Raw genomic sequence first — 22,519 nt, 5'->3', positions numbered from 1 at the left:
GGAGAAATCGACGATCGCCAAAGGAAAGGCGACCGTTGGGAGCGTGTTACATTCCCAGAATTCGTAAAAATATATGAACTGGCTGATTTCTGTACGGCCCTTGAGGCTTTCGTTTTCACTTTGTCTTAGAAACTAAAGGATATGGCGAGAAGAAATTTGGCCAGGATGCGTAATTTTGCACGAATACGATCGGTAAAACGACGGACAGATAAGAGGCGCGTCAGAAATATGATAGCGCATTTTCGTTTACCTGAGGCCACGGCAACTGAGGTATTTGTGAACGAACGCACGCCGTGTCGCATTTCTCTCTCTCTCACTCTCTCTCTCTCGCGCTCTCACTCTCTTTCAACACTTTCGACGAACAGCGGCTTACAACGGAGGTTCGTTTTTTTCTCTTCCATTCCCTACGCAGTTGAACGCTTTGTTCTTCTTCAACTTTCTTTTTTTTTTAAATTATTTTTTTCGCTCTCTCCCTCTCTCTCGTACCTTTATTTTTATTTATTTATCTTTTTTTTTTCGTCGATACCTTAACTACCGGAATCATTTCCATCCATTAAATCGAAGACATGTTACTTTTTTTTTTTATTTTTCATTTATGTATTTGTATTCGTTTTGTACTTGTACTGTTCAGCAAGGCAGCGTGTTGCACTTTGTTTACAATTACAATTATAGTCGGGCCGTGATTGTCCACGAAAGATTCCACAACGTCGCGAATATACGGTTATCTTTTTCGTTATTTTATTTTCGTGTATCTTTTTTTTTTTATTTGTTTATTTATTTATTATTATTATTTTTTTTTTGCTTCTTTCGCGCGGTCTCTTCCCTTTTTCTGTCTCTCGACTTGTGATTGTTACCGGAAATGGAACACGTGGAGCTGCGTGCGCGATCGTCGCGCGTGACAAGGGCCGAATTGATGCTTCGATCATGGTAAAACGTGATTCTCGCGATCGAATTATCAGCGGGCGGGTGAGGTGGGGGGGTGTACGGAGTGATGGGTTGCGGGTTGTAAGCTTCGTGCAAGCCCGAATCGCGTTACCGCTCGCGAAACGAGTACACCGGAAAAAGAGTGGCCTGGGTAGACGCTTTTTCTTTTTGCAACACGTGGATCCTTTTGCGCTCGACGACCCGGTCTATCTCTTAATATATTTGTGCTTCTTACGGTGATTCACGTATGGGACTAAATATTAACCGTACTGAACGGATGGAAACCATCGACGCTTCGCGATCGTGACAAGGAAGCAGTGAACCGCAAAGAAATGTACACGAAAGCGTGAAAATACGACGGCCGAGGCTTTCGCGATGCGCGGGGCGTTTCGCGACGGGCATGAACGTTTCGCGCGTGATTCGCGCGCCTCGCGCATCGCGATCGATCGCCGTTCAAAGAAAGATGAAAAAAGAATAGAGAAAAGAAACAAACGACCGCAATCGTGACGTAATCGAAAATAAAAATAATAATGCTAACTCTAGTACTGATAATTATTATTACAATAATTATAAGGGCAATAATAATAATAATAATAATAGCAATAATAATGAATATAATAATAATAATAATAATAATAATAATAATAATAATCGTGATAATGACAATAATATTAATAATAATAATAATAAGTATCCAGTAAGTTCTCCTAAACGCGTTTAAACAATCACTCTCGTAAATCGCTGTAACAAAACGAAAAAGATTAACATAAAAATAAACTCAAGGAGAAACCTTACAAAATAGGCCTATATATAATATATATATATATATAATATTTTATGCGTGTTATGTATGTATACGTACATATCTGTATATATATATTTATGTACATAAAAAGTTAACATAACGTGCCATCGACTCCTCATCAATATCGTACATCGTTCGTCCTTCATCCCCCATATTTTTTCTCGAGCTAACTAAATGATCGAACTATCCTCGGCGATCGATTAATGATAGTTGCGCACGTATCGGACGACAAACGTCGTCCGATACGTACATCATACACACACACATGTATGTATGTATACATATATGTATAGATACGTATAATAACGTTGAACAGGCAAAAAAGACTCGACAGACAGAAAAGTTCGTACATAATAATACACGGAGCAGAACAACGTAAAGTAGTTCCGACACGATATCGAAGTGACACGATCTCTGCGTATCCATACGGAAGAATTACACTCACATACGATATGTAGAATCAAATGAAACGATGATATTCGATGCGGTTCGCGCGGCACGGAGCAAATAGAGGCATTACGGCGCTCGGAAGTGTACGAAAAAAGAGGCCCCAATTCGAACGAGCCTCTGCGAAGACAAAGGAATTCCCATCTCTATTGGCGTTTCGCAAAGACCGGTTCGTTACAATCGTGGAACCCCTTTCACTCGTTTCTTTTTGTCGGAGCTGGGCAGAATTTGATCGCATTGATTCGCGACGAATAAAAACTTTTACTCGCAACGTTGACTTAATCGAATGTTCAGACAAGCTTCCATTTATTCAATCTACGATCGGTACAGTAATGTCTTTTTTAATTGGACTCAGTATGGACTACCGATTATCTATCACAATTTTTTAGAAACAAGTAATCGAACAGTTTGTGAGATACTTTATATTTTACGATACAGTAATGCATCGGTGCAATACGTGAGTAGAAAACTTGTTCAAATTTCGTGTTACGAATAATTAATACGAAATTCTTATTTGTTCTGAGAGCATAACATTCGATTGAATTAAAGTATTTGAGTTAAAGTATATTTGGTCCAATTTACGACTTGCATCTTTCTCTTCGTGATAAACAATTTGTTTTACTTCGTATAATTATTAAAAATTTTGCATCCGGACGAAAATTCTGCCCAACGATTTAAATCGCTCGTCGAGCCACGATCGCGATCGTCCTAAGTAGCGGAATATGCGCCTTACTTCGAAATACTTCTGCGCAGCGAGAACGTGGCATAACGTTCGAATAAGCGCGCGTACCTCGTCCGTTCCGCCATCTCGGCATAGTTTCTTTCGTGTACACGTCGCCATCGTCTACGAACGATACCGGCGTCGTCATCGGCTCGTTTCTTGGTCGTTCTTTGCAATCCGGGACGGTTGATTCCTTACGGTTGGCGTTGACGCCGTTAAAAAAAAAAATGTTTAAATAAATAAGACCCAGAAAAATATTTGGCAAGCAACGAGCACGATGACTTTCGTCGATGCCATAGCCGTCCGCTTGGGAAACAGCGACCCACGGTTTCGCGAATTTGGCAAGAACGAAGCGAAACAATGCACAACTTCGTGCGTGGAAGAACGGCGAGTGTGTTGTTCTGGTTCATTTTTCTTACAATCTTTTTTCCCCTAACTTCTGATTGGGAAGCGACGAAAAGGGGGCGCACGCCACGCGAGTCTCGTTAGCGTCACAATGATGAGCGGAGGTGATCAACCGTTGTTATTTAATCCTAGCTTCACTTGTAAATACGGTGCGTGTTCCACTTAAAAATGGCGCGATTCATTTCCTTAATAACTATCCGTACAGTTAATTATCGATAGACAGTTAAGTGATATCTTTTCCTTCCACGTTAGCGTTTTTTTCCCGCTTCGTTCACTTATTTATTTTTTTTCTTTTTTTATGATTTTGCAATTTTCCCCTTCCGATAAATTTAAAAACTTTCGTAACAATTAATTTATACTTAAGGTTCTGTTAATATTAATTATGGCACAATATAAATATTATATTTAAAGTCTTTTTGAAGACATAATAAAAATAAATTTAAGTAGTCTTTCTCCTTATGCTCGACGTTACTTTTTTTTTTTCTATCAATTTCTCGTAATTATACATCGTCCCTAAGCAACGTTATTTTTTTTCCGTTTTCGATTCAAAGATGCGTTTCTTACTTCTGTTCTCTTCTCCCTCCCCCTATTATCCCCTCGTGATTTCGCTTTGTGTTTTTTCTCTTTGTTTTTGTTTGGTCTTCCGATTTGAAAAAGAAAAACAAGAAAAGATTTTTCGTTTTTCTTTCGAAAACGAAACCGAAGGAGCGATTGTACCCAAAAGTAACATAATCCGCAAACGCTGTCTCGGACTTTCGTGATATCCAGCTCCTTGGAACTAGTCGAACGTCTTTCACGAGATCGTTGATGTAGTAAATGCACAATGGAACGGTTTTGTTTCTGTCGAAATAAGAACGTCACTCATTAGTCGTAGAGCGATAGACTCGCGCGTCGCCATCACGATGAAATTTCGTTTCTTTTATTCGGATACCAGTTAAAAAGTCCGAGAAGCTTTCACAATTTCCCGATGCTCTTTGGTAAGACAATATCACATGATCAAGAAGTTAAAACCAATCGAAAAAAAAAACCAGTCTAATCAGTCGATTTCACCCTAAATGTAGGGATCTTTTTTTTTTTATCTTTAAAAAAAAGTCTGGAAAAAAAATAAATTTGAGTCTTTAATTAAACGCCGTATTAAACGTTTAAAAATTATAAAAATCAGCCTTCTCGAAAGTAAACTCGCGTATCAAAGTATTTCGTCACAGCGCCAGGAAATTACAAGCTCGAGCCCCGCAAACTGCCGGCTCAAGTGCGATACATGTTGTTTATTAAACGAACGATTAAACAAACAAAATAAAAAAAAAAAAAAGAAAAGAAGAAGAAAGAATTACGTTAACCAACGTAAAGCATGGATACACGTTTACGTGTCAAAGTCCAACGACGGCTCTAACGGGTCGAAACGGAAGCTAGAATCTATTGGTTTATGGTTGTCGTAGGAAAATCCCGTCGAACGTGCACGCCACGATAACGTGTCGCGGCATCCACGTTCGGGCGCGGGTAATCCTTCACAATTGGATCCGGTTATTCGTAGTACAGAGTCGGGGCTTACAGTATAAAAAGTCTGCGCACAAGAAAAGTCGGCCACTTGGTATCGTCGGCTGCGATTATACACGATCGACGAGAAAAAAGGAAGTACGCGATACAAATAGCGTTATTCTCGAGACAACAATAACCCACATATCGTCCACACATAGACGCCCAGAGCCTCAACCAACGTCCAAGTTCGCACGGATTGCATCCCATTGCCGATACAGTATTAATGCCTATGCCGCTACCAGTTTTACGACGTTTATATCGTGTTTTTATTTTATTTTTTTTTTTTACCTCTTGTAAATTCACACGTCAGTCACACAATCTCTTTCTTTCCCTTTCTTGCGTTCTTATTTTTTTTTTTTTTTTTTTAATCTTATCTTCTCTTGTAATAGCATACGAGACAAAAATCCATGCATTAAAGGTTCGAGAAAAGTTCTTCGATAATATTTCGTATAATAATATTCGCTTTAAATCCTAGAACGATTAGTAATAGTAATAATGTTGGTAATATTCGTTTCTTGATAGAAGATGCGACGCGACGCCTAACTACATCTTTTTTTTTTTTTTATTTTCTCCACGTGTAAACAGTAAAAGACCTAAAGTTCCTTGTTTTAGTTTGAAGACGTTGGCACATTGGAATAGATTCTTTGTGTGTGTGTGTGTGTGTGCGTGTGAGAGAGAGTGTGTACGCGCGTGTGTGTGTGTCTGTCTGTGTGCGTGTGTATCATATCTTTTTTTTTTTTTGGGGTTTTCTCATTTTTCGCAATTTTCGATTTAAACACCGTGACAGTGTACAAATGGGTCGAGTACCCTGAAGAGATATGTTTATTTATATCCAAACACTGAGCATCGTCCATCGATCCCGTGGCGACAGCTGATCATCGTCGACGTTGATTCCCTTTGGTCTCGCTCAATGAAAAAGAAGAAAACTAACGAAACAAATAAAAATAAACGTAACAGTCAAATTCACTTTGGTATCGTACCGATTATTCGCGTTAATCTCGAGCCCCGGGGCTCGTCGTTCCTTTTTCCACGAAAATTTTCCCGTCGACAATTTCTTTCCAAAAACGAATCAGCGGTCGCCGCATGGATCGCACGGGACCTTCGACAGCATCCGATTCAATCTTCTCGGCTTAAAAGAGTCTCGTCTCGGCTTTTATCTTCGTCGTTATTTTCTTTCTTTTACAATTAACTTACACAACACCGAACATCGACCTAATTCCGTATACTTCTTTTCGTTTTTTTCACCATCATATATACCTCTAATATTTTCGTTCCAGTATACCCAACTGAAGGACATCACAGAATTTCCCGATATTAATTAACCAATTAATTTCCTCTCGCTGTACACGCGATCAGCACGCACGCCGGCAATCATAATGTGGAACTCGTTTCGCTAAACGTTTCTTCCTTAATTTTTTTGTTGTTGTTCATTCATCGTTTAACCCTCCCCCGCGCCCACCGTGTCGCCCCCCCCCCCCCGATCCACCCGTTCCCGCGTTCCTTGTTCCCCTTTTATTTTGTAGTCGCCGAATATATCGTATCTTTGATGCTTCTTCGCGTTCGACATATACATATCACAGAATTATAAAAGGTTTCCAAAATGACTAGGATAATTTTCACTAACGAATTCTATCTTCAGCTTCTCCCGAGTCGAAAAGAAATTTTCGGAAAGCAAAGATGTCCACGCGCAAGTTGCCGCCCTCCCCCCATTTTCGCGGAAGGAACGTTTCTCTTTATTTTTGTTTCACTCTCGTTTATTCTTTTCTATCTCCACATTATGCTTTGGCCGGTCGTGGATAAGACGTACTTCGTTTGTTTTGTTTATTCTTTTTTTTTTTTCAATCGTTTCTACCTCTACGAATGTATACGCAAATATTTTAAAAACTCCCGCCATCGGAAGACACCTAAATCTAAAATCGTATAATTTCTCTCTCGCTCTCTCACGGTATACATCTCGTTCTCGCGAAGATATGTTTCTGGAAAACTTGTTCTCCCTGTCCTAGCATCGACTCGTTTCCGTTCACTTTCCTCGATCCCCAGTGCTAACGCCGCTTCAAAAACCCGCGAAGGCCGCATCTCGCGCCCCAAACCCGTTTCTTTTAAATACATTTCCCTCATTCCATAACTCCCCCGCTACTACGGAACCTAAGAATTAGACGTAGACGTAATTTGTTTTATTCATTTTCCCCTCAAATAATTTGTACTTGCTCGTTAGTTATAATGGCATTTCCTTTGTTTCATTTATTTACTTTTTTTTTTTTCCTTTTGTTGCTTCCTTGTAACCCCCTTACGATAAAACATCAACTTTGTTTCTTTTTACACTGAGCTCTAGACCTGAATATGTTACGCGATGAATAACTCTTTTAGGGCGTTTTCTTTTCACCTTGTACGTACGTTAATGTGGATGTGTATCGAAGATTCAAAGAGAAACGGGGCAGCGCTCGAAGGTCTCGCAAGGAATCGCCCTCGGGCGCCATCTTTCCCATTCGTTTCACCCCCTCGTCTACGTTTCGCTCGCCCCGAATCCCCGATCGCGATCGCTTTCCTTCGGCCTGACTCTGGATCTCTCTGTCGTTTGCCGATATCCTCGGTCGAGACGAAAGAAAAGTTTATTCGTAGTTCTGAGACGACGATGCGTCGCTTCGCGACCCGAATTCTATTTTACCTCTTACTCGTAATATTGCACATTCGCCAACGAGACGCGTCGATCGATCGACCCTTCGCGAACGAGCATCTTGGAACAATCCGAACGCTAATAGTCGTCCAGCGGTCTTACGATAAACTGAACGCATACACGCGTCGAGCGTCCGCAAAGGGTCGACCGTATCAATTTATTCGCGTTGTTACTCGATTCGTGAATGAAAGGAGGACGCCCGAGAGTTTTCACCGCCCTGCCCCGTCTTGATCTATCTACGTCGAACTACTTCGTTTCTTTTGCTTCTCGTTCTCATTCCATCCCTTGTAAAACCTGAACAAGAGAATATCATCGTTATCAATTATATCGTACAGCTCAAAATATTACTTTTAAAGAGTTAAAAATATAGTCTGTGTAATTTGCGCGCACGAAGGACCTGTACACGTGTAGGAGCCCATATAACTTCTACTTGCACTTTTCCACGCTCCTCCTCCCTTCCAATTCCCGTCGTCTTTTCCCTTGTCTTCGACCCCCTCTATCCTATCCGTCCATTCCGTTCTACTCGGCCCTGCCCCAAGAATTCGTTCCTGCCTCTCTTCTCAATCTCTCCCGTTTCCCCGAATTTGAGCACAATATTCGTAGAGTTTGTAATTGAATTTCACTTAGGCCTAAGATCCTCGCGATCCCCTATCGTTCAACTGCACAACATTCACGGCATTGCGCTTTAGCACGCGTGTGTGCGTGCGCGACGTGCCCTCATTTAGCTAGCGAAAGCTCCGGCGACGGAAACGTACACACATACGCGCGCGCACGGCTGTTACTATCGTTTCTGATACGGTTTCACGGTTACGTATCCTCCTCTTGCTGCCTCTCTGCTTCTCGTTCCCGCGTCCTTCGCGACTCGACGTCGTCGCCGCGCGACCCTTCCTCAAAGGTAAAGATCTTGGCCGACGTCGCAACCGCCAGCAAGATAACATTGTGAATCGACGCGATTTGGTGACACGAGAGATCGGCGCACAGACCAGGGATGAATGTTTTTAAATGAGAGGAAGAAGCTTCGGAACGGTCTGGCTTGCTGCAAGCGTCAGTTTCCATGCAACGGGGAGTTACGATTCTTGGGATCGAAATGTCACGATAAGGTGATATTTACAGTTTCCACGATGATGAGAGATGTTGTGGTACTGGAGATTGTCACTCCGTGTCGCGTGAAAACGGACCTTGGGGTGTATAACTGTCATGCATCGATCATGGAATCAAAAATTTGTTGGGAATTTTTAAAGTGAGAATTACGAAATGTTGAAAGTTTAGATTCGAATTCCGAGAGCGTATACTTCGAAGTATCGTCGAATAAAATTTGTATCGAGAAGTATTGGAAAATGGCGGCGAGGTTTTCTTGAAATTACTGCATAAAAGTTAGTCTAGCTTTTCAATGGAAATAATTAACCATTTCCTTCCAATGGTGGAAATGTAAATAAAGGATTTTTCTTAGAACCTCGATTATTGCTTTCGAATTAGTCAATTGTGAGTTGCAGCGATGGCCAGCCATGCAAACATACCAAGAAACGTTAAAGCAAACTGGTTGAAGCAATTTTCCAATATTCTTCGATACACATTTTACAAGATATAGTTCGAAGTATATCGACTCATGTATTCAAATATGAACTTTCTGCGTGGCATATTTTTTATGTTAAAAATTCCCTAGAATTACCCAGTTTTGGTCGCTTTAAAGATTCACTCGGACTGTCCACTTTCCTTGGCAGAAGAATTTTAATTTTGCCAGATCGATGGGTAATCCACAATCAGGGATCAATAATTTGGAATTTTTCTAAAAGAATCACGATTACCGAGTACTTGTTACTTAACCAAACGTAACTACGCATAGACTAAACGGACTTTAATGGAAATATTTATTTTATAATTTTTAGAAATGTGCAAAGGGATCGTGCACCCCTGATCGCAAGACCTTTGAATCAAAACCGTATATATAATCTATATATTCCACCTGTATGTATATTCCATGAACATGTAAATCGCGACTCAGTAATAATTAACCAGAAATTCTGCCCAAGACGATGCCACAGAAGAGTCGACAGTACGAGTGAGCCCTGAAACACTTCCTCTCATCCCTGAAGCGATCCTCCTGCTTCCATCCGTGAAACCCGATTTCGGTCTACAATTTCCGCGAGGGAATTCGCCTGAACGCCAACCGACGTCGTAGTCACCTCTGATCCCTTCTTAGAATGTCTTAAAGCAATAGTCGCATCTCGAGACCTCGTTTAAAATCGGTCCAGGCCCCCCCGACACCTCGGGGCCTCGACGCAATGGAATGTATTCTCAGCTCGCGAAAGCGCGTGCCACGGCAACCATAAACGACCCGGCGATAATTCTCGCGAATAATCACGGATCGCGTCTCAGTCGATTACTCTCCTCTTTTCTTCTTTGGATTCGATCGCAGTCTTGACACGAGGGGAGCTACGAAACGACGACTACGAGCGGAGGCGCGTTTCTCTGACGGAAGAGCGTCGGCGGACGAGTCGACGGAAGGTATCGACGACGATCGCAGGACCGCCACCGCGCGGGACCGTGTTCGTTCGCGATCGACGCGTTTCGAGGTCGCGTGGCTCGATCTCCCGTGATCGAGCCGGCAAACGGCGACGGCGAGCAGCGAAGAGCCGGATCGGAAACGTGAACGCGTCGTCGCGCGTTACGCGAACGACGACGTGGGGGGTCCGGGGACGGGGTGACTGTAAGACGGTCCCGACATTTTCATTGCGGCTGCTGCTGCATCTGGGCCTGGCGCATGCTGCCTAGAACGTTCTTGATCGTGCTGGTCTTCAGCAGCCTCTTCAGCATGCCGCTCGAGCCGCGATGCTGGAGGCTCTTGTGCGTCGTGAGCGAGTTCTTCGTGCGGTACCTGCGATTGCAAAACTCGCAAACGTAGAGGGTGTCCGATTGCTCGTGCTTGTCCTGGAAATGACGCTTCAGGGAGTAGTAGCATGAGAAGTTGCGACGGCAGTACGGGCATTCCTGAGGCTCGTTTATGCCGCCCGCCGTTGGCGGCGGCATCCGGTACATGGCAGAGGGAGGCGTCGACGGTGCTGGATGCATCCCGTTGCCCGTACCTGCAAAACCGTCCTTTGTCAGACATGCGTGCGCTCAGATCGTCTCTGATCGTTCCGCGAGAACAGTATCATAGCTTTTTTACCGTAGACAATGTCAGTGGACTGGATCAACCAAAATATTTTACTACGCCGTCATTCTTTATACTTCTGCTACTCAAATTAATATTTGAATCATTAAGCGTTATAAAAAAAAAAAAGGTAATCTCTCTCATTTTACAATACTTTCTCCGATATTGATTGATTCTAACTGATGATTCCTGTGTTATGCACTTGACGAATTTAATAACAAATACCGATTCTCGATGCTATTTTGCTTATATTATATTCTGTATACAATATATTCGTGTATTTTTATAGAGGTTAATGAATAGCGTAAGATACATCTGGTCCACTCAAACATCCTACAGTTAATTTTCTTTCACTTTCTAGACTTTAATGATTACTCTCAAACAATCAATCCTGACCTGACTACGATACCAAAAAGGAGACGATAGAGTATCATGATACTGTTCTCGTGGCAAAATGTAAAATAAATATCATTCCCTTACGAACAAAATACCCAACCTGTCCACTTTCGATTTTAACGTGTTCCTGCAAGGTAGTAATTCTGCGCGGAGTCGTAGAATTCAGGTCTCCGCTGCTGCGTGAGGAATATTAGGCGTAGATACTCGATAATTTTTAAAGTACTAGTGTTTCGTTTACAATGTAACTTGCGATACATGACTGTATCGCGAATATTGATTTTCGTCGAAATAGCTACGTGATTTGACAGAGAATTTGGTTTGTTCTAATTGGATTTCGTTTACCACTCCAACAGATTGATTGCTTATTTTTGGTATTAACGCCAAGCAGATGGTTTCAAATGTCAAGACAAGATCTTAACCAGTCATTTCCAAATTTATGGTCGAGGTAGGTCAGTTAGAGACATTACTGGGATGTAATACTACTCTACAAGGTTTTCAATAGCGTATCAAAAGACCTCTTGAAGCAATTACGCTTGACAAATGGTCATAACTTCGAACGCATTGAGCAGAAGCGTTAAATATGACGATACCCCCTCTTGACCAATTCTCTTCATGTCTCGAAGGTGAAGGTCACTTGAAGGTCACTTCAGAGCCACTTCAAGGCCATTTTAAGGTCGCTTTGCTATGGGTCCTTCTATTTCTCTTTATTATCACTCGTCACTTGGCAACGCAATCTTTATTTTTCAAAGTTACATTGCACCTGACTTTCAACACTAATATTTCTAAACTTACCGAGTGTCTACACCTAATGTTCTACAGATAGCAATAGGTACCTGTGTTTCACCATCCTGCAGAAGCACGTTGAAATCATAGAGGAATAGGTTGGGTCTTTTCCATATTAGGATTCAATCTTTCTCGACCGTCCGAGATGGGAAGCAGATGGGAAGAGGTGAACGAATCATCGCGAGTCGAGGAGGAAACGCGCGTTAAACCAGCTTGCCAGAAATTTCGATGTCGGAACATCCAGCGTGGCCCTGGATTAGTAATAGGCTGGAAGCTCGAGTGACGCTATTCTCGTTAAAGGTTCCTCGTTCCATTCGCGAAACGACCTCGGCTCCGCTTTAACGCAACCCTACCATCTGTCACGGGGATCAATCAAGGATTACCACAGGTTGACTCTGCTCCCTGCCGCGAGCATGTGGATGCATCGTCGATCGATATCGGAGCGAATCGAATTGAATCCTGAGCGACCAATGCGACTGGAGGTATCGTTAATTGACCGAAGTGGTAATTAGTCGAGTGAGCAGAGACGAAGAGGACCAAAACCACCATGCCAGACGCGTCGCGATTCGTAACCCAATTAGACGTTTTCCGAATACCGTAATTTCCCGCTGTTAAATAGTCACGGAAAAAGATAAAAAAAAAAAAGAAGGTAAAGTGTTAATTCGACGCTTCAGAGGTGCAAGGCTAACGTAGTCGTGCATGAAACAAGCCACGTTTATTATAGTAGACGCGTTTCGGCTTCGACGAAAGTATCGTGTTTGTGCAAGGCAGGGAGAGGCAAAATTATTAGTTCGAATAACGAATGAAATAACGAATTAACGACATATTAATATCTACTTAATACGTATATTATATATAATATATAATTTCATCTATAATCACGTATTAATTTATCGTTACGGCAATATGCGCATAATTTCTACGAATTCGATAGTCATATATAGAAGCTCAACAAACTTCAATTAATTTGCTTATTCGGCATAAACTACAATCCGAATCAAACGATTAAACTACAGTACAACAATTTTTCTATAGTTACTCGTGCATAATAGCTCAACAAATCACGATTCGTTCGCTTATTCTACTGCAATCTGAATCTCAATCGATTGTACTCTGTTTTAACAAATGACAGGTTACTCGAAAATCGTTAGATCGAATAGATATGGCGAATAAATCATTACACAGTGTCGTTCGTTATCCGTCGTTCATTATCCATCGTTCGACTAAAATTCTGCCCATCTCCAGTGCGAGGGAGTGCGATGGTCATGCTCGCGCGGTTAGTTCGTGGCGAAAGAGATCGATAAACGCGACGATTTCCCGGAGTGGCGAATAAAATTATGAAAAACTACGGTTAGCGAAAGAATAAAATTAACGGAAATCAAACGAGACGCAAAAACGCGACGCGCCGTCGTCATGCATCGACGAAAACGTTCGTTACTCGCATTAATCAAATGAAAATGAAAAAAAAATATGATTTTCAACAATTTCGAACCGATCGACGAATCGTCTAGGATCGATCCGCCGCTCTCGAAGCCGGCATTCCGTGTTTGGCGGCGAGTATCGAGTCTGCAAAACGAGCATCAAACGACGATACACAATAGCATGCACACAACATCGAACATCGAAAAGCCACGACAGAAATAATGTAAAAAAAAAAAAAGAAAATAAATAAACAGGATAAAAATGGAAGGAGGAGACAAGCGAAATTATATTTAAAAAAGAAAACAACGTACGTAGACGTAAACAGGGTAATTGCCACAAAACGTATACATAAGAAAATAGATGGGAGAAGGTAGGGGGTGTTAGTGGGAAAAACCTGAAGCGTAATCGTATATCCTGTTTGGGTCGAGACTCGAAAACTCCTAGTCGGAAATATGTGCACGGTAGTGCTCGGATAACTACGCTGGAATCGAAACTGCACTGTTGCAGTTAGTCGCATTTGATACTCCAGGAATTCTTATACTTCGGACTGAGACTCATTTAGGGTACCGACACATGGCCAATATCATCAAAACAATGATATCGTGTCGATAGTATCGAGAAGTCGTGGTTCACATGGACGACTCAATATTAGTGACACAATATTTCCAATTTTATGTTGAACGGCAATGTCGATGGGATAGAAGTACACGAAATATTGAAGTGATATTGTTTCTGGATGGTCCATGTTCGAGATTCTACAGTAATGTTGACCGTGTGTCAGTACCTTTAGTCATTTAACTTCAAACCGGTGCCGCGCGAGTATCCACGACAGCCGCAAATGCAAACCAAAAATTATTGCATTATAACCAGCTCGTTATATCATCACAAGATTATTACCAAATTCTCCAGGAGGTTATTCAGACTGCTATTAATCGTGCACAGTAGAAACTTGGTAAAAAAAAAAAATGATATGAAAAATTTGTCGATAGCGATCTATCGAAGATGAAATGAAAAATATAGTGGACGCTATTAGAGAAATTTACTAAGCTCACAAAAGATTAAATACACCAAATTTTTTAGTTTGCATCTGTCGCAGAAGTAGGCGAGCGGCACCGGTTGGAAATTAGACCAATCGTGTTTTTAATCCCATTGCTGTCGCTAGAGTCGACGGCAGCTCGAGCCAAAGAAATACAAGCAGAGATGATTCCATTTCGGTTATCCGGGTTAGACTCGGCGCAGTTATGCGAGCATTACCGTAAATCCCATCGATCGGTAGATTCAACGATCTCTCCGTTGTTCTAGACGCATCGGATCGAAGTCACCGACAGGGGGTATTATAACGGAGCCGCGAATACCGGAAGAATTCGATCGGCGACCGTACGGTACCGAAGAGAACGAAGGACGACTGGAGGAGAGGAAAGAAAAGCAGTTTCGCGCGGGAGGAGGACGGAGGAATGAACTTGACGCTGGGACGAAAGCTCGAACCGCGCGAAGAAGACGCAGAAGAAGAATAAGAAGAAGAAGAAGAACAAGAGGAGGAGGAGGAGGAGAAGAAGAAGAAGAAGAAGAAGAAGAAGGGCCAATCCACGTAGTAGTTCGGACCGGTTTCTCTGGCATGCACTCTCTGCGAACGGTGGGGGCAGGGGAGTACCGGAAAAAGGAAGAGGGAACGAACTGTCGACGAGGAGCCGAGGTCGTTGCGAACCAACGATTATGCGATTGTGACCTACGCGAGCGTACCAACGGTTGGGGTTACACACGGTCGAGTAAAAGGGATAACAGAAAGAAGGACGGATAAGTACAGACGGAGCATTAAGGAGGATCGATCGAGAAGATAGAAAAATCACGTGTAAAAGCACACCTTTGAAAAGTGTGTCGTTTGACAGGTACGTGTGCCCCTACCTTATCTAAACCTTCAAAAGAACTTAATGTCAATGTCGCCGGGTCTGCTCTTATGATAGGTATATATATGGGTCATCAGGGAGTTACGCGAGCAGTACACCCGCTCGCAGATGACGCATCTGTACTCCTCCTGTCGCTCGGCGTGCTTGTCGGCAACGTGGCGTTTCAGGGACGCTTTGCTGCATAGCACCTTGTTGCACAGCTGGCAGGTGAACAGCTTCTTCGCTGACTGGGTGTTCAGAGAGTTCAAGGTCATAGAGGTGAGCACTGAAACACAACAATGCACCTCATGCAGCTGCAACCCCCACACTTATACCCTAAAGCCGTATCAAAGGGGTGACGCAAGCGATAAACTCTTTCTCTCTGCGTTCACGTATTCTCTGTTGTCTCTTGTCCTGGTACCGCCCTATCGAGTATCGTTCGACAAATCCCATCCCTCGCTATCTCTTTGCTCGTGCTCGTATTCTCCTGAACGTCGCGACAGGTCTGACAGCGGGTATCTCGGGACGAGGAGATCGGGTTCGAAGGAGTCGCGCTACGTGGACGAATGGATATCGGGTCTTTCCTAACTAGGGGAGACCTCGAACGTTGAATTTCTATCGATAGATCGAAAACGCGCCCGACAAACCCAGGGAACGTTTCTCGAGTTCGAGTTCTGTCTCCGACCGAGCGCTTGTCCTTTCGAATTATTCACGAAATACCGATCCCAAGGACGCGCCGGTCTCCTTATTCGCCGTGTTCTGTGTCGCGTGTACCTGGCGCGATCTCTCAGCATCGACGTCACGCGTACCCCACGATCACGGAAGCAGCTCTCGTTTTACCTTCCCAGCTGTTCTATTGTAGAATGCAGGGATGTTTTTGTTCCGTGACGTGGAATTACATCGCTCGATGAAGTTGCGGTTGGGAGACTTCGTTATCAAAGGCGCGATAATTCGATACGTTCGAGACCAATGCCAGGAGAGTTCTGCGACAACGTTGCCAGGTGGGTTCCGTCTTGCGCAACCCTCCGGGATGGTTTGTCCGTGTAATCGACCCAATCCCGCCGCGCGCTACTCTTTGAAACGTCGGGAGATTGAACGCGGCCGCGTCACGAAAGGTACAAGCGAATCAAAAAGGAAGCTGAACCGACGAGTTGAACGTGCTCGAGACCTGCTCCCTGACGAACGGAGAATGGGGCACAGGGTAGCCTGCGGAAACTCTTCCAACGACGTTTCGAAACGCTCGGTCGCCTTTCGGGGGAGCGAAGTAAGAACTTTCAATGCCAGTCTTTTCTTCGGGACCGCGGGGCCAAAGGCACGAAGGGTTTAAGACGTATGGCGAGTGCGCGCGCGCTCGGCAACCGTAACGGCGAACGAGTAAGTAGAATAACTCCGTGCGTGGCTGGCAGATTGACGTGCGGTTTATCCGTGTGCGCGACTCCTATGCATTCACGGGCGTATGCAATTGAGACGCCGGAGATAGAGAACGAACGAGCAGGCGAGCGAAAAAGAAATGGAAAACTAAGGGTCGCGGAATGAAGAACGAAACGAAGCATGGACACGGAAACGCGTCAATAAGGAGGCGCGCGCGGTTCATTTGTAATGGCCGCGTGCTCGTTAATTAAAAAAAAGATCCGGTCAGACGTTGCCGCTGCTAAAGCCTCCCGTTATGCTACCTACACGTATACGTGAATATATACATGTGTGTGTGTGTGTGCGTGTGTGTGTGCGCGTGTTTCCGTGTGTATGAGCGCATTTATGTGTGTGTATAATATCTGCCTTTTTCCTTCGCCCTTTAGCCATCGAACGCGTACAAGGCCGGGGGCCAACCCCTTCGTTCAAAATGGCTTTCGGAGTAAAAAAAAAAAAAGAGCTTTTTATCCAATTTCTCGAGCTGCCCCGTGTCTCGTTAAGCTTCTGGCAAAAGAAACTGTGAAAACAGCCACCTCGCTGATGAGGTCGGCCGGTGGATTTCGATGGAAATCGTGAATTATATCGTGTACACGCGTACACAGTCTCTCGCGCGCAAAGACGCTCTTTTGTAACACGAGCAACGGAGGGAAACGGGAACAATGGGGTTGGGGTTGAACCGTGGATAGACAGACCAGGTTTTGCACAAATACTGCGCGCTCGTTTCCGACAATAAACACTTTCCACAGTCACTTTAAGTATTACGCATACGTGCGGACGCATTGTACGTATGCTTCGTTAGGCGTCACGAGCGCGTACCGCGCGAAGCCTAACAAAACGTGGGGAATATGTCGAGTGAAAAAAAAAAAGTTTAATAATAATAATAATAATAATAATAATAATAAAAAAAGAAAAATAAAAAGAAACGAGACGAGAAATAAAGGAGACGACGAGAAGGAAACACTGAGCATTCTGGGTGACACTTAAAGCATGCAATTCGATGTAAACGTAATAATAATGCGTGAGCCTGGCGAGCGGCGTGGCGGCTTAACCTGTTCTCCCTTTTATCCGTACCGCGAGTCGGTCGTTTAGCGCCAGAAGGGTGGAATTACAGAAACTCGAATGACTGAGGGATGCATCAGCTCGCGTATCCTCGCAACGTTCATCGAAATGTATTCGTTCGGCGGATACACAAGATGGCATCCCTTAATCTGATTTGTTTGTATATACCTCGATGTTTGTACCGTATCATTTTTGGTTCAATTCAAAATCATCGATTACATGTAATTCAACTCTTTTGACGGCGAACCATCAGTATGGCCTTCGTGATCGAGAACGCATGGTCCTTTGACACCAGCGCCGACAGGACGCTGAAATACGGCACTGCCTCTTTTCTTAAAATCAAAGCGAGACGATCGATGTGCGAAGCGCTGGTGGAGAAATCGTTCTGGGAACTGATCGAACTCGATTGGGCCGCTCGAAAAGTGAATGGAATGCGATGCGGAGTTGCAAAAATATTTCTACGTGATATCATAAATTAACTGTTTTATATACATTGCATTTCAAACGATCGTTTTATATAATTCTCGATGGATGAATAAACCGTTTGTTCGAACCATACCAGACTATTAATAATAAAAATTTTCATGTAAATTTATTTTATGGTACTCGAAGCAAACCCGATTTACCACGCAAATATGTAATTCCTGAATCTAATATTTATTCATCATTCAAGGTTTCCAACTATTCATTTCTAACGTATATAATGTATTATTTCTGAAAAGGACCTAACATTAAATTGGAACGATGAATAAATATTACGTTCAAAATAACAATTTACATAGGAAATTGAATCTGCTCCCACTACCGAAAAACGATAAACTTACATACCAAACCAATTTCGGGACTCCGATGAAATATTTTTAATTAATTATAAAAGCATTTAGTTTGCGTTAGCATCTTTTCGAGGTTCGCCCAGTTAACTCTAATTCCACAGCTTGCGCCAGACCCGAGAAACCATAAACTGTGGTTCCGAATTTCGTTTCAAGCATCCCTAACGCGGATTTTGTCGAAAGGCGAGGCAGTGCCGTACACTCTTTCTTTCCTTTCTCGTTTGCGTTGCTCTTCGCCTTCCGGTGCGTCCAAGTTTTCACGGGAAAAACAAAGGCGCGTGGCACCTGTTCCTCCTTTCTTCGAGAACCCTTTGCGACCCTGGTGCGCGTTCTCCTGGTCGTGAATCGTTCTTACTTCGTGCTCCGCGCGACCACGCGCGTCGTCTTCTCACATTTTCTCCCTCTTTTCGCCGTCGAAAGCGACGGCCGTTTTACGTACAACCGTTCCACCGTGTATAGCGGCACCCGATGGAAACACGAACACGCGGACGAACAACGGTCGAACAATGGGCGCGTCGTGTCCAGGCGATCGTTACCCGATTTATTGAATGATCGCCTTCCACGGCCGATGGAATTTCGAGCCGTGTCGCTTTCCATTGACGACACGAGCCCGTTGTGTTCGTGTCTCGTCGATCGACGTGTAACTTACCTTCCAGCTGAAAGAAAGAATCGTGGACGCGAAACAACGTTGTTCACGGGTTGTAACCGTTCGATAGAGCGTGTACGGGCTCGCACACGCTGCGGGGTGCGAGGGGAACGAATACCTAATTGTGAGATGCAAAGCCGCTGTTACGTCGATTTCCTGTTTTTTGTTGTTGTTGTTGTTGTTGTTGATGATTTGTTTTTTTTTTTTTCGAGGATGTGATAGGTGACTAAAAATAAAGATGAAAATAAAACGAAGAAATACAAGCGAGTTATTAAACCAAATAGTACATTTCGTATATTATATATGTATATATATAATATATATATATATATAAAAAAAGGTGAAAATATATTAAGATGCATTTGACATTGCTTAAAAATAAAAATAATAATAACTATAATATAATAATAATAATAATAATAATAATAATAATAATAATAATAATAATAATAATATTAATAGTCGTCAATAAATATATATTGTAACCAGAACACCTTGGCAGATAACAAATAATAAGTAAGCACGGTAACGCTCGACATACTCGCTTAAAGATGATACGATTTGTACCCGAAAAAAAAAAAAAAAATAAAACAAACGGAGTCGTTACCGGAAAGAATTCAGACTTTTTGTTTTCCATGTTTCCCGGACGTTTTCGAGATGTTTCGAGCCCGATGGCACCGGTTTTCTCTCTCTCTCTCTCCCTCTCTTTCTCCCTCTCTCTCTCTCTCTTTCTCTCCCTCTCTCTCTCTCTCTCTCTCTCTCTCTCTCTCTCTGTTTATTTTTTCATACAATTTTACATATCCGACGAATTTCGAAATAAGCTCGTTTTCTCTCTCCCCTATTTAATTTTTTTTGTTTTAATCTATCAGTGCTTCGCTGCTTTCTTTACTTTCCTCCTCGTTCTGATACTCTCCCCCCCACCCCACCCCCACCCCCACCCTCCATTTCTCTGCCTAGCTAACTCGGAAATACAAAATGATTCTGTGCAACCGTAATCGCGAATATCATAGCTCGCTTACGCGCAGGTGAATCATAATCGTCGATGGTGTGTCTGCTCAGTATCCGTGGGTGATCGCTAAATTTAAACTCTATATCGTACGGGTAATTAAACGGAATTACAGGCTTACTTTAATTGATTATGAGTAGCTATTGTACGAAACTGCTGCTCGCTTTTCCGTCTGTAATTGTAAATGTAGTTGCTCGCGATAAGAACAGTAAACAAAAAAGTAAAGAAAAAAAAAAAAAATAGAAATGAAAACTAAAAGAGGAAAAGTAACTCGGAGAAATTAAAGAACAACGTAAGATCCTGTCGTTCCTATCTTGCGTAAGTCTACGGATTAATGATTACGTGAAACAAACAAACAAACAAAAATATGTGAAGAACCTAAGGCACTCGCGTGCCCGTGCATATATGTGTGTAACTATGCATACAGATGTGTGCCTCTTACCCATGACCGTATAATTAAACAGTGAATTAAAAAAGAAAACTGTGCCTGTGTGTCGTAAGCCTATCGTGTAAACGAACAAAAGATATACCATAAGAAACGTATAAAACAAAAACGAGAAGCGAATGAAGGAAACGTGGGTATGTCAGATAGTACAAAAAAAAAAAAAAAAAAAAGAAAAGAAAAGAAACAACTATATAGTATGTATTTTAGCAACGAATGAATCTCACTGCGTTTGCGTCGATCCTGCCTTGAAACAATTGCGTTCATCACAAATTTTCGGTGGCTTTTTTTCATTTTTCATTTTCTTGCTTTCTTTCTCAGTTGATTCGAACTCCTGCGGTGCCCCTGCCGTATCAAATCGCGTCTCCCAATGCTTTCCTCTACCCCGTGTTAACTTAGAAATTAGATACTTTTAATTAACATCGTTTGGTAACATCAGTCAAGAAAACGTTTAAACATCAGTCCAATGTAGATGTCGACTAACTCGAACGATTAAAAAGGAAGGACAAAAAAAAAATAGAAAAAAAAAAAGAAAAAGAATAGATAAATCAGTCCAATTCAGTCTGACAACCAAATCGTGTCGCGGGTGGCGGCGGCTAACTAGTAATTGCAATCAGGTACGCGTCTCGAGCCTTCTCCCTTAAGTATTGTTTGCTCTCCCCCGTAGTTGAACGTTTCAGTTTTCTTAACCCGTTTCCCTCCGTGGGACTCCGTCATCTTTGAAATTGATTTCGGTGGCTCGACAAACCAACCCCTTTTGGTGTTTGTTAATTTTTACATAATTTTGTGTTTTAACAAATTTGATAAGAAATATTATTACAATTAATTTAATAGGACGAACAATTGAAATAACAAACGACGGATTAAGACAAGAAAGCATGATTATTTTTTTACCCGCAGTGAAAGTTATTTATGATTCAAACCAATAATTAAATTCTAATTTTCTAATTTCTTATGTTCGTCGTTTGAAAATGTTATCCAGATAATAATGTTCCTGGAAGTAAACAGGTTAATCCGACCAATAAACATCACCACCCTCGCCCTTGAGGAGGGCGTGAACACGCGACCAGCCGTGACACGTTCAATTCAACGATTCAGTCTTTCAAAGTTCGATAACGCATTCGAACAGATATTCTTTTGCACTGGCCAATCGTAAAAATAGTAAGGAAGCACCTTCGCTCTCCTTTGTCTTTGCGCGTGAATTTCGCAAGGCCAACTACAGAGCGCGAATTCCGAGAACGGCGTTTACTATTCCCGACGCGTCGATTTTCACATTCGACGGGCTCGTCGGGTATAATTATAAATTATCTTTAAAGACGCAAATAAAAAAACAAAAAGAAAATTATAGAAATCCGTATCGCGTTAACGTAAAGCGAAATTAATTAATACGTATAATAAACGAAAGACGAAAAAATAAAATGAGAAACAAATATTAAAAAAAAAAAAAAAAAAGCAAAGAAGATACTCGAATAAACCTCTACTAATATATAATTTGCAGTTAAATATTCATTCAATTTATATTAATTTCATTAATAATTTATTATTCTCATAATATAGCGCCGACCGCGGATCGGAGGGCGAATATATATTCCGCAATTAATATTTGGCCATTTTTACAGTAGTCACAAATCAATTTCTTTGAATAAATCTACTAGTTTAAATATTATCAATATCAGTTCTTTCTCCAGTCCTGACTACTATAAAATTGTGTTCGTTAATCACTCTTTCTCTCTCTCTCTCTTTCTCTCTCTCTCTCTCTCTCTCTCTCTCTCTCTCTCTCGCGCTCTCTCTTTCGTAATTTAAAGCTTCGTCCCTCTCAGTTTCCTCTTTCCAAACCGAACAAAGAAACTCCACACTCTTTCACGACATCGTTTCTTTTATCCCCCACTCATTTATTTATTTGCATAATAATGCTCGGCGTCGGGCGTACTTTCGAACGCTAAATAAAATCTGCTAAACGATCCAACTCCGCAACCCCC

General features: G+C 42.3%; 1 protein-coding gene across 2 annotated transcripts in view; it reads right to left on the bottom strand.

Annotated features, from left to right (window-relative positions):
* Positions 1 to 436: 436 nt before the first annotated feature.
* LOC128875673 (broad-complex core protein) overlaps positions 437 to 22,519 on the bottom strand; it is a 96,974-nt gene continuing 74,891 nt past the window's right edge. For both annotated transcript variants that reach the window (XM_054121478.1, XM_054121477.1), the window contains exon 6: positions 437 to 10,595. In XM_054121478.1, coding sequence (XP_053977453.1) covers positions 10,240 to 10,595 — 356 coding nt within the window. In that variant the 3' untranslated portion in view covers positions 437 to 10,239. The remainder of the gene's footprint in view (positions 10,596 to 22,519) is intronic.

Source organism: Hylaeus volcanicus, chromosome 4, assembly GCF_026283585.1.
Source record: "Hylaeus volcanicus isolate JK05 chromosome 4, UHH_iyHylVolc1.0_haploid, whole genome shotgun sequence".
NCBI lineage: Eukaryota > Metazoa > Arthropoda > Insecta > Hymenoptera > Colletidae > Hylaeus > Hylaeus volcanicus.
Note: the sequence above shows the minus strand (reverse complement) of the source record. Positions and strands in the feature narration are given on the sequence as shown.